The sequence below is a fragment of the Furipterus horrens genome, unplaced genomic scaffold, assembly GCF_987537825.1.
Source record: "Furipterus horrens unplaced genomic scaffold, mFurHor1.1.pri manual_scaffold_4, whole genome shotgun sequence".
Lineage (NCBI taxonomy): Eukaryota > Metazoa > Chordata > Mammalia > Chiroptera > Furipteridae > Furipterus > Furipterus horrens.
This window is the reverse complement of record NW_028327174.1, coordinates 158,759,250-158,771,755: the sequence shown is the minus strand read 5'-3', so window position 1 is coordinate 158,771,755 and position 12,506 is coordinate 158,759,250. Positions and strand designations below refer to the sequence as shown.

At 39.2% G+C, this 12,506-nt stretch overlaps 1 protein-coding gene across 1 annotated transcript in view; it reads right to left on the bottom strand.

Moving 5' to 3' along the window:
- Positions 1–12,506, bottom strand: part of TMC1 (transmembrane channel like 1) — a 129,399-nt gene that overhangs the window by 54,255 nt on the left and 62,638 nt on the right. Inside the window, exons 7-8 of the mRNA XM_090275222.1 lie at positions 6,164–6,270; positions 3,428–3,526 (exon numbers count right to left, since the gene is read on the bottom strand). Of these exons, the coding sequence (XP_090131348.1) occupies positions 3,428–3,526; positions 6,164–6,270 (206 nt within the window). The remainder of the gene's footprint in view (positions 1–3,427; positions 3,527–6,163; positions 6,271–12,506) is intronic.

Sequence of the window (12,506 nt, the reverse complement as noted above, 5' to 3'; positions counted from 1 at the left end):
CTCCCACATCTATGGAGACAGCAGAGCAGGAGAGGAAAAAAGTGATGTGCCATTTATCCATATGCAATGTACAAGATGCCCTCAAGCTGGAAAGCTAAATGCATTTCCCTTTATTCACAACTCAAATCTTTACCCGTATGATATATCAGCTCAAGCTCCCTCCAAATTCCACCTCAGTTCCTCCCTCTCTCTCCCTTACAAGAATAACAAAACTATATAGTCTTCCCCTCTTTATCATTTCTACATCATCCTTGTGTCTCCAAATATCTGCCAATGCAGGCATCATCTTCTTACTCACTTAAACTCCCTCTTCTAATCCTACAGCTTCAAATAATACAGTTTCTGCTCATTTGATTCACAACATACGTGTTAGATAATCTCCCTAACTTCTTATGAATTTAATAAAATATATTTCTCCCTTATCAGTAAGATCACTCACTAGGTACTCCATAAAAGGATTTAAAATATGGTGCTTTGTAAATGGTGACTTTGAGAAGCCATAAGACTGACTGACCTAGCATATATGAAATGGTATTTGTTTAGTATTAATTAAAGAGAATTTGGATGAGTTGTGATACATGCTTATCAGTGACAGTACACTGGGCTTCCAAGGAGTTACTCCGTGGAGGAGGGGATTTCAGGAGGGCATTTAAAGCTTGCAAAATAAAGATCAACAGAGAAGCAGCTCCTTACAACCTTCTGCATCTCCATCCTCCATCCTAAAGGTATTTCTGTCCCTTCCCATTTTATAGCCTCCTCTACCACAAGCAATATCTATTAACTGTGTTGTATCATCTCTTCTCTTTCTCTTCTCCTATTTTTCTATGGCATTGCTCAGCTAAGTTAGCACATTAACCTTAGATGCAACAAATGAGTCCATGGCCTAATTAGACTGTTCAGGCACCAGTCATCTGTCCTGGGCCTGAAACATGTCTGTTCTCCTTCAATCTCTGCAAGTGCAGAATTCTGAGTTTTCAGGGATTTCAGGGACATTTGGTCAATGGTTTCCTCCATGATGTCATGATGGATGGAATCCTGGGCTGTCCACTTAGATCAGCTTATAATAACAGAGCAGGCTCCTTTATGAAGTAATTGTTTGGATGATCAAGTAAAGAACACAGGCAAGAGTAAATATCAAACCTGTCATTCTATTTGGGAAGCTAATTTGGAAATTTCATGCTTACTAGAATAGGTAAAAATGGGATCCAACTGCTTCAACTCCTTCTCCCTTTGTGAGGACAATATAGCATTAAATGGAGTTAGTCTCTATGCCAGGAACATTCAGTGAGAAAGTAATTGGAAATTAATGCATAAAATTTACTAATAGGAATAGGACATAGAGCACTGGATTAGGAGCCACTCATCAGCAAAAAATCCTGCACATGCTTCTGTGACTCAGTTTTCCTAACTTTATAATGTGGGACATGAAATGAAAGATCTCTAAGAATATTTTTATCTCAAAAATCTCTTATTTTGTGATACATGGCAAAAAAATGAGGGGTTATAGTATGCAGAAGAATTAAGAAAGCCTGTGAGTAATATCACTCTTATTTTTTCTTGACCTTTTGATAGTCTCTCATTGCCTTAGAATCGTTTTCAGGCAGGCTTAGAATTATAAAGAAATATTAATATCACAGAAGCTACCTTCCTCTTCATCTTCTTCAACTAATTAATATCTTTCAAATCTCAAATAAGCATTTTTTTCCCAAAACTTTTAATTTCAATATTTGACAAATGTGTATGTGCTTAAACTTCAGAAATATGCTTAAAAATCAAAAAGGCTTTTATTCATATTTTTATTTCTTCCTTTCTCTGACATGCCAAAATCAGGAAGTGCCAATGACATTAATAGTTCTTACTTTTAATAACTAGATTTGAAGTTTATTATCTTGCTAACCATAGGAAGAGAATAAAAAATTAAAATAATTTCAGGGGCATAGTAATATCGTTTTTGGAAATTTAAGTAAGAGGGGCAGGTAGACAGAGCTGGAAGAAGTAAGAAGTAATAGAAAGGGGAAATAAATGTTAAGAAGTAAAAGCTAACTCAGAGGCCATCTACTCTAAAAAAAAACTCCACAGATCTTCCCAAGCAAAATATCAACCACATCCTTGAGGCTCCCCAGTATCTTTTTCTTTATTTTGCTCACTTAGTACATAATATATTGCATGCTAACTGCCTATGTATCTTTCTTCTGCTCTCATTGAGTACCTTTAGGTCAAGAATCATGTCACGTTCATCTTTGTAAAACCAGTGCATATTTATATTTTATAAATACATGTTGAATTGAAAGAAAAATTCCAACTGACAGGTGATTTCAGATTCCATATGCCACAGAGCGGGGGCTGCTACTATGCTTATTCTATATTTTGTCTTGTTTCTTTACAGACTGAGAACCTTCTTTAAGTTTATACGTTTTGGTACTGCTCGCATAAATTAATTTCTATAGGTCATATCTCAAAAATCTACAACCCCACCCCCCACCCTCTTACTTAGATTGCCAGCCAATAGGATTCATTAAACTTCTATTGGATGAGGATATAAGGTGTCAAAGGAGATAGAGCAGATGTGTCTCCTCTTTAGGAAGCCCATAATTTAGGGGCTTGAGGATAGAATTCAAAACATGTGAAATAGACATATTAACATTATGAGTGTGAAGACTGCTTATTGTTTTTCTCTCCTTTCTTCAGTCCCCAGCCTACAAACAATTTTATTCTCATTTGCTACTTTTCAAAAATTCCTTGAATCATTAATTCCCCAATGTCTACCTTGCTACTTTTTCTTCCTCTACATTTCCAAACATCTCTAGTCTTGTAACTATTTTTAAAAGATCATGTGTCACAGACCTAAGCCACACTCCAACATGATTTTTCAATGGGAAGAGACAACTTTCTATCATAACAATAAAACTCACCCAGGCGAGTTCAAAGAGTAATAGTCATTTTAGTACTACAGTGGAGTAATCCTCATTTGGGTACCACAATAGAGTGATCCTTGTTTTAGTATTATTTAGAAGTTAGAATTTAGTATCGTTTGGTATTTAATATTTAGCTTTATTTGATACTGACTATTCAGTAATACTAAATAGTCTTGTTTTGGAAGTGAAGAGGTTAATAGCTCTAATTTCCTAAAAACAAGATTTTCCAAAAAGCGCTTTTACAAACTCTTCCTTTATTCTTTTCCAAAGCCAGAGATAAGAATATTTGCTTGAAGTCTTTAAGCTATGAGCTCACCTTCATTCAGTAATCTCTATGTTCACATTAATCATATTATCATATTACCAAACCCTATTCACTTTTTCTTTCTTTCTTTTTTTAACAGGGGCAAAAACATCTCTCTTAAGACCTTCACCCAGCCCCAGCAGAGAAGGCCATGGGGTTTCAGAACAAGGAAAAATTCATACCCGCACAGTCGTATGGAGACACTTACGTTGAAGTCATACAATACACCAAAGTTCGCTGCAGAGTCCTCCTCAGCCCTGGGGACTGTTTTTCGAGGTATGCTGCCGTATGGCAACCCCCAGAGGTACTATGTGGAAAAGGAAAGAAAGCAGTTAACAATTGGAAACAAAGTCTGAACCACACATGCGATCACAAATCGTTTTGTTTTAAAAGCACTTTTGAAGCCTTTTAATGAGAACTGTGGATCTCCATGTGGGGTCCCATTTTCTGGGAATCTACTATTAAATTCAGAATTAAGAACAAAGGGAGTGCTAAGAACCCTGCATTTTGAGCTCAGTGGACCACCAGCAGCTGGGCCAACCACGTTGACCAGAAGGCTACCCACCACCGCCTTCAAACTGGTCTTATTTAGGAGAGGTCTGGAAAGGACAGAGTGGCCTTTGGGGGGACTAGAATGTTCTAGAAAATGATGCTACCCACGTTTTCACATGGGATGGGAAGGAAAAAGAATCTCTCTCTCATGTAAAGAAAGAGAGCTCTCAGAAGAATCACTCACAGAATTTGTGGGTGACAAGAAGAGGAGGACTGACTTAGGACACCCTGATTATGATACCTGCCTCACCACTAATTCAGGTTTACTGCCCTGATCCTGTGCTGTCGGGTTAGAGGTTATAAGGGGTGGAGCCAGCCAGTAAGGGGGCAAGACTAGTATCCTATCAGGAGCCTTGGTGAGAACTGGGAAAAGCATCTCTCTATCCCCAGGGTTATGCACATGGCTTGCCAAGCAGATGCTGCTTCTTTTATGAGATGAAAACTTCCCTTTCCTGGGGCTGATGGTAGATGAATGTGGATGGAAATCGAGGTGCAAAGCCTGACTGAGCAAGGGCTAGAAATCAGCCCCCAATCCCTCCTTCTACACAAGCTGCTCTGTTTTAATGGAAGCCTGGCAGCCCCTCTGGCTTCCTGGGACTGAAAAGAACAGAGGGTGAGTTCTACCTGCTTTGTCTCACCCCAAAGCTGGGGGCCACAGAGGACCAAAAACATTAGGGTTTACCCAGGGACACAGGAACTTTGGGCAAAAAGGTGTATGCATCACAGGAAAACTGAGTGGGGCTGTTGGGTGGAGGGAATCTGAAAAATGGAGACTTGTTAGCAGAAGGTGACCAGCCCTGGCCTCTGTGATTCTGTAAAGTTAGCACGAAGGGTGCCCACCCTCTTTTGTTCTTTTGCTGGAGTTGGTAATTACTGCCCAGAAAAACAGGATGCTCCTCAGCATCTAATACAACCTGTAGAAAAGCATCCAAAGCCAATATACTTCCTAGCTCTAGGAATACATCCAATCGAACACATATTAATTAGCCCCCTCCACTGCAATGCTATTAGAAATTCTGCAATTTCACATAGCTGGAACGAATTAGCTACAACCTCTCATTTCCTCCACATGGAGGCAGCACAGTATGGGGGAAACAGTAAATGCCGCTGATAAATCTCCATGGAGATATACCCTGAGTCTGACACTAAGGAGTATCATAGTAGCCAGTGTTGAAGTTTCAAGGTTCCTCAGAGTGATGAGCAAAAGTACAGAGCTGGGATTAATTTGAAGTAGATAAAATACACACATTCTGTTGTATCGCCTGAAAGTTTTTGCTTTGGAGGTGAACTATACAGGACTTTTGACCTACGCCCACTGTCTTCTATGAGCCAAATAGCTGTAGAGCCCCCAGAGTTATCTCAGGACTTATAAAACTAGTGGATTAGGGTGCAAAATCCAAAACAAAATTCACTCTGGGATGCTAGCTAAATCCAATAAGCATTATGACCTCAATTTTCACAATTTTTAAATGGGGGAACAAAAACTCTTTTACAATCTACCTCATGAATTTGTTGTGAGGCTCATTAAGTAAAAGAAATGAATGTGCTTTGCATCTATAAAAATAAAAAAAAAACTCTTTATGAGTGTAAGGCACTATCAGTATTGTTATGCCAATGGAGGTTGGATACAGAAATGGGCCCTGATTTGAAACTATGGAAGTAAAAACTTATAATAACAAATTTTGGCTGTTTTCAGTGTTGTACTGATCAAATTAGCTTTGAAATACCAGTACCTAAAAAGACCCTTTTCATGTTAAATAAAGCCTAATTCAGTTTTTGTATGGTAAGCATCCAAAGAGGTCTGAGTCATTTAACTTCACATGGGTGAAGGCCCTAAACTCACTCTTGCTTCTTGGCCTTCGCTGATTCTCCCCATATCAGACACTCTGTTTATAGATGTGTGTATCTGCGTTATCTTACTTTATATCTGAAAAAATGTTGCTCACTTTGTGTTATTTTAGTATAGAAAAGCTGGATGTCTTGAGTTGCATTAAGAAGCATTTCTTTCAAAGTAAACTTGGCAAAACAAATACAACTCACAATATGTCAAAGCCTTCCTCTTGGGCAACTAACATTTGGGAACAGGGACCACCTTGGGAATCTGACAAAAGCCATGAACTGTTCTACATATTAATGTGCACATAAATAGACACATGACATTTTACATATTATATGATTTCAGGAGATTCACAAACACTTTGGAGCTAGGAATAGGACTTTGGGCCCATGGGCACCATTTTGAAGATTAATTTTGCCACAAATACTATGGCACTAAGGGGGAATGTAACCAGTTAGTCATTATACTCTTAAAGGAAAAAGAGCTTTGCTAACAGAGTGAGCTCATAAGAAACTTGTTGCAGCATGCTTTATAAACTGGAAGTCAGAGTCTTACCTCTGGCAACATGATGAGGCTAAATGTCAGGAAGAAGAGAACCATATTTACTCCATACATCCATCTCATGAAGATGAAGTATGAAGCCACCGATGAGCCAAACTGACCTATTAAAGAAACAATTAAGAAGTTGAGGATTTCTGGTCATGATGACAGCATAGGTAAATGTACTCGAGTCCTCCCACAATCACAATGAAATTACAACTAACCTACAGAAAACCATAATTTAGATCCACCTGAAATCTAGCTGAATGAAAGTCCTACAACTAGGAATTTATAGAAGAAGCCACATCAATACTGGTAGGAGGGGTAGACATGCAGAACGAACTTGTCCCACACTTGTGTGTAGGGGACAAAAATCAGGAGAGCTTTCTTGGCTGCAGAGGTTCCCCCTGAGGAGAGAGGGGACACAGTCCCATACCAAGCTTCTGAGCCCAGAGTTCCAGTGCCAGGAAGAAAATTTCCATAACTTCTGGCTCTAAAAAGCAGCAGAGATTGTGGCTGAGAAAGACAATGGATTTCTAGAGTCCCAGACAGTTCTACTTAAATGGCCCACATGGACTTACGCGGACTCACTCTGAGTTCCAGTGCTGGAGCAGAAGCTTTAAAGGAACCAGGGACCTAGGGGGAGAAACTGAATTGTCTGGTATCAGGGTGAGAGGTGGGGGCAAGGAAACGTTCTGCCAGATAAAAGTGCTGGCAGAGGCCATTGTTTCTTTTCTGAGACTCCACCCCACAGAGGTGGCAGGTGGGTATCTCAGTCTCCATCATTCTGGCTCACACTATTCACCTTGCCCTGATGATCCCCTGGGACCTCACTCCACCCAACTTGTGAGCACACCCAAGCTGTTTCCAGTGACTTTCCCATACTAATGGCTTGTCTTGGCTCATGCTTCACAATTTCCTACAATTTCTCAAACAAGCAGCATCTGGCCTTAGCATGCCCCATACCTCTCATTAAGTGGCCCCAGACCTGACACTAGAAGCAGCTGGCCTTGGTTTGCAGGTTGGCCTTTCATGAGTACCAACATGCACAGCACAAGTAGAAGCCATGAGTAGATCACTTTGTAGCTCATGCCCAGTGGCCCCGGGCAGAGCACAGGTGGCAGCTGACCTTGACCTGTGCCTCCTGGAGGGGCCTCAGAAACAGTGCACACAGTGGACAGCTTCAGATAATATCAAAGCACCACCTAATTACCTCCACAAGCAAAATGCTCAAGGGACAGACTCAGCTGGCACCAGACCCCTGCTGAAATAAGTCCTGCTCTGTGGAGTGGGCCCCTGCACACCTGATCCTCCACAGTGGTTGGAAGTCAATGGTCAGTGGTCATAGCCAGTCCTTACAGGTGGTCAGCCTGGGTAAATCCCTACCATTGATTTGCTAACAACAATCAAGTCTCAACTACAAGAGGAGGGTATGCACAGTCCACATGGTGAAGGCACCTTGAGTTCCCGGCTTGGGTAATATGGGAGGATGTGCTACTGGACTCTACAGGACACCTACTTCATTAGTCCATACTACAAAGACAGGGAGCAGAACAAAACTCCAGAAAAAGAACTAATAAAATGGAGACAAGCAAACTACTAGATGCAGAGTTTGAAACACTGGTAATAAGAATGCTAAATGAACTTAGGAGAAGAGTAGATGAACGTATAACTTCAAAAGCATAATAAAAAACATGGAAACCATAAAAAAGAACCAGTCAGAAATAAAGGATACACTAACTGAAATAAAGGATAATTTACAGGGCATCAAGAGTAGAGTAGATGAAGCTGAGAATCAAAGCAGCAATTTGGAATATAAGAAAGCAAAATACATCCAATCAGAACAGCAAATAAAAAATGAAATTAAAAAAATGAGGATAACATAAGAAGCCTTTGGGACAACTTCAAGCATACCAACATTCTCATAATAGTGTGCCAGAAGAAGAGAGAGAGCAAGAAATTGAAAACCTATTTGAAAAATAATGACAGAAAACTCCCCTAACTTGGTGAAGGAAATAGACATACAAGTCCAAGAAGCACAGAGAGTTCCAAACAAGATGAACCCAAAGAGACCCACACCAAGACACATCATAATTAAAATGTGAAAGGTTAAAGACAAAGACAGAATCTTAAAAGCCTCAAGAGAAAGACAGCTAGTTATCCACAAGACTATCACCTGATTGCTCAACAGAAACTCTGCAGGCAAGAAGGGACTGGCAAGAAATATTCAAAGTGATGAAAAGCAAGGATCTATAATCAATACTACTCTACCCAGCAAAGCTATCATTTAGAATCAAAGAGAGATAGCTTCCCCAACAAGAAAAAGCTAAAGGAGTTTATCACCATCAAATCAGTACTACAAGAAATGTGAAACCTTCTTCTTCTTCAATAAAATGGCAATAAATACATATCTATAAACAACTAAATCTGAACATCTAAGTTAGTGAGTGGGCAGAACAGAAGCTGACTTGTAAATGCAGAGAACATTTTGGCGGTTGCCAGGTGTGGGGCAGGGGTTGCGGCTTAGGGAGATGGGGAAAAAGGTGAAGGGATTGAGAAGTGCAGATTAGCTGGTCGAATGGTCATGAGGATGTGGAGTGCAGCATGGGGGGTATGGTCCACACTGTTCTAGTGGCTGTGTGTGGTGTCAGATGGCTGTGGAATTTGTCACAATGATCACTTAGTATGTTAAATAACATCTGGTCACTGGGGTGTACACCTGAAGCTATTATGGTATTGAGTTTTTAAGAAAAAAATGAAAATTAAACAGTTGAAAGGACAAAACAAAAGCTATTTCTTGATGCCTTATAAAATAAATCTGCTCATTGTAAAACATCTGTTCCTTTTATATGTACAGTCTCTAGCATTCTTTTTCTATCTAGAAAAAGAAAATGTTAATCATGATGGAAGTGCTTTCTATTGTATAGCTGTAGTTGTATAAAATGATTATGACCTACACCTTAGAGTCATCCAAGAAAAAACTTCTTTTTGCTTAGCAGCTAGGATTTCCATCTGAAGAGCTCATTTTATTCCTTGAGTTAATATAATTAAGTGAGCAAATATATGTGACGTGGTGATGACAGCACCTGGCCAGTAGTTAGCTATCATTATTTGCTGTATTTCTTCCTCCTTTTTCACAGGCAAAGAATACTCTTCTCAAAAACTTAACAATATTCCTTATAAATGGTTATCCTACAGGCCATCCTGTGCTGTTTCCCCACATTACTGGCATTTTACAAGTATAGTGTAGTAGTTGAAGTTCATTCACCCACTTCACAGATTTTTATTAAGTATACTTTGTCAGGAACTATCTTACATGTGAAGCACAATGTGACACACAGGAGTACTGTCTTAATACAACTTACGTTTTAGTGAGCTGTAAAAATAACAACTACATGGGAATTTAAACATTAAAAAATATAAATATTTATCATAATATATATTATATATCACATATTCTATTATACATCATATAGTATATGCATATGATATATATATTAAATGTACATTATACGTATGTATCTGATAATGAATGACACACACGGATGTATCATATATGCATCACATGTATTACATACGTAACATGACATGATTATATTACTATAAAATTATATATATAGTTATAGTTATAGCCAGATAGGTTCTATGGAGAGGAGGATAAAGTATTGAGAGGAGTTGCTTTAGACATGTTGGTCAGGAAGGTAAATCAGAGAAAGTAACATTTGAGCAGAGCTAGAAGAGGTAGAAATGCCCCCACCTGGGGAAGAGCCTCTTGAGCAGAGAAAAAAGTGAAAACAAATATCATGAGGAAGGCAAAAGCTCATGACAATTGAGGAACAAACCTAAGGCCTGTGATAGGAGCACTACAAACAAGAAGTCAAACCACATTGTGTAGGGCCTCCTAAGGCGAGAGGAAAAGTGAGGATTCTATTTGAAATGTGATGAGAAGTCATTTACAGGTGTTAAGCAATAGTGGGGGAGTGTTGCAGTTGCAACCTTTAAGAAATTATTTCAGCTCTGGGGAATAAATTGGGAGGGGATAAGCAAAAATGTTTTGTGAACTTGCACCTGCCCCAAACAGTAAAAAGTGAAGGGATCTGTCCAATGCTTTTTGAATGAGAAAAAAAATAAATAAAAGCATTCTCTTAAATCAGACAATGTCAAAGGAAGAACAAAACAGGATCTGAAGTCTTGGGCTAAGATTTCTTAAATTTACAAAAGCCAAGGCTTTGATTATCACTTAAAGTTCAGCATCAAGCTGCTAGTTTTCCCAGTCTTCCCAATTCTCATTTTCAGTTGCCCAAGGAGAACAATGAATGGCTTCAGCCAACCACTGCATTAACTCCTTTGTCCTATCTCACTTGGCTAAACACCTCCAGTGGCCAATGATTTCCTTGGGCCCACCATCTTTGAAATGTTACAGGAGGAGGAAAGTTTCGTGTGGAGCAAATTGCAGCCTCTGCTTACTAAGATGAGGCCAAGCTCACGTGAGAGTCATACCTCTATTTCTGGAACACAGTCTGTTCTTTCGGTACCATCTTAATTATTCCCTGAACACAGAGGCAGTTTTTATAGACACCTAAAAGGAAGTCAATGTCTAACTAGATATATCAAAAGAAATAAATTCTCCTGGCTGCTGTGGCTCAGTGGATTGAGCGTTGGCCTGCTAGCCAAGGGTCGCTGGTTCGATTCTCAGTCAGGGCACATGACTAGGTTGCATGTCAGGTCCCCAGCTGGGGGCGCAAGTGAGAGGCAACCACACAGTGATGTTTCTCTCCCACTCTTTCTCCTTTGCCCTTTCTCTAAAAATGAATAAATAAAAACAAACAAATAAATAAATAATTTAAAAAAAAGAAAAAATAATAAATTAGTTTGAAGTCTGAATATTTGGATTTATTTCACTTTGTAGGGGGGTGCAGAGTTCTACAAGATTTCTAAACGTGTATGGTTTTATAACCACTCTTCCCCCTCCCTGTGTTCTGTAACCAGATGCACTGGCCAGTGTACAGAAAGGCTAAAGCAGATCCGCCCCTCTCAGGACATCTGATCATTCACCTGGCTCCCAGTGATTTCATATCATTTCATGGCTGTTATCTATGTTCTCTGGTAACGACTACCCTAGAACTGCTTTAGCCAGGTTCACTCATCATGTTTTATTGAAAGCAATGGACTTCCAGCTTGTTAATTGTTAACAGTTACTCATTAACTGGAGAAGAACCTAGTCTCTAGGTATCTAGGGTAAGCTTTTCCTTGGAATCACACTTGAGATCCTCCGGTGTAGAGCCCCAAGCCCAGATACAGGCCCTTTCTCCCTTCCTCCCTTCATGCCTTCTTTCCTTCCTTCCTTCTTTCTCTTCTTTCTTTTTTCCCTCCTCTCCTTCTTCCTTTTACAATTTTTCTCTTCTAATTAGCACCACAGCCAACTCCCTCTCAGTCCCCAATACACAACCCCTGGCAAATGAGTTTTGTAAGTTCCCTCTATAGAGTGTAAATATGTGTAAAGGATAAAAAAAAAAAAAAGAGCAAATTAAAATGTTTCAGAAAGTATCTCTTCCCCCTATGTATTCCATATATATTACAGATAAAATATACTTTGAACTCCAAAGATTTCGAAGTTCAGTTTGAAATATTGCAAATGGCTTCACAATCATTTTATTTGGAAATAGAAAAATCACAGCTATTGGTTTTCTTTACTGAATCCTAAGTGTAGAGCAAATGAATTGCAGGGAAATAGGTTTCATTAAAACCAGAGTGATTGTAAGAAAGACCAAGACACAGGTCAAAAAGACAGAGGAGTCCAGAAAATGATGTTCCTTCCACGTGACGCCTATCAATGGCAGAAGGGCAAGAGTAATAACAAAGCAAAGAGCTTAAAAGAGAAAACAAATCAACCTGTTGTCATTAAGTCTCCATAGAACCTCTCCCTGTCTCAGCATACAAATGAAACCCTCCCTCTCATGTCCATTTATCCTAGCCATTCTTTCCTACTGGAGGTTATTGAGTAAAACAGACATTCACTTAAAACAGAAATCTTAATATAGTGTGGCTAAAACAGCATGAATAAAAGACGAGTCATTTCCATGTACTTAGGCTCTCAGCGAAAATTTATTTATTTCTGTAAAGAACAAGAACGGGTAATAATAGCAGTAATAATAGATAACTTACAAGGTGGGGCAAAAGTAGGTTTACAGTTGTGAGTATGCAAAACACAGAGTTTATTCTCGTATTATTATTGATTATTGTATTATTTGCCATACAAACAACTGTAAACCTACTTTCTCTCCACTGTGTACATTGATAATCAATTATGTACACTAAAAACTTTATCAACATTGACTCATTTTACTGCCTCCAGAAG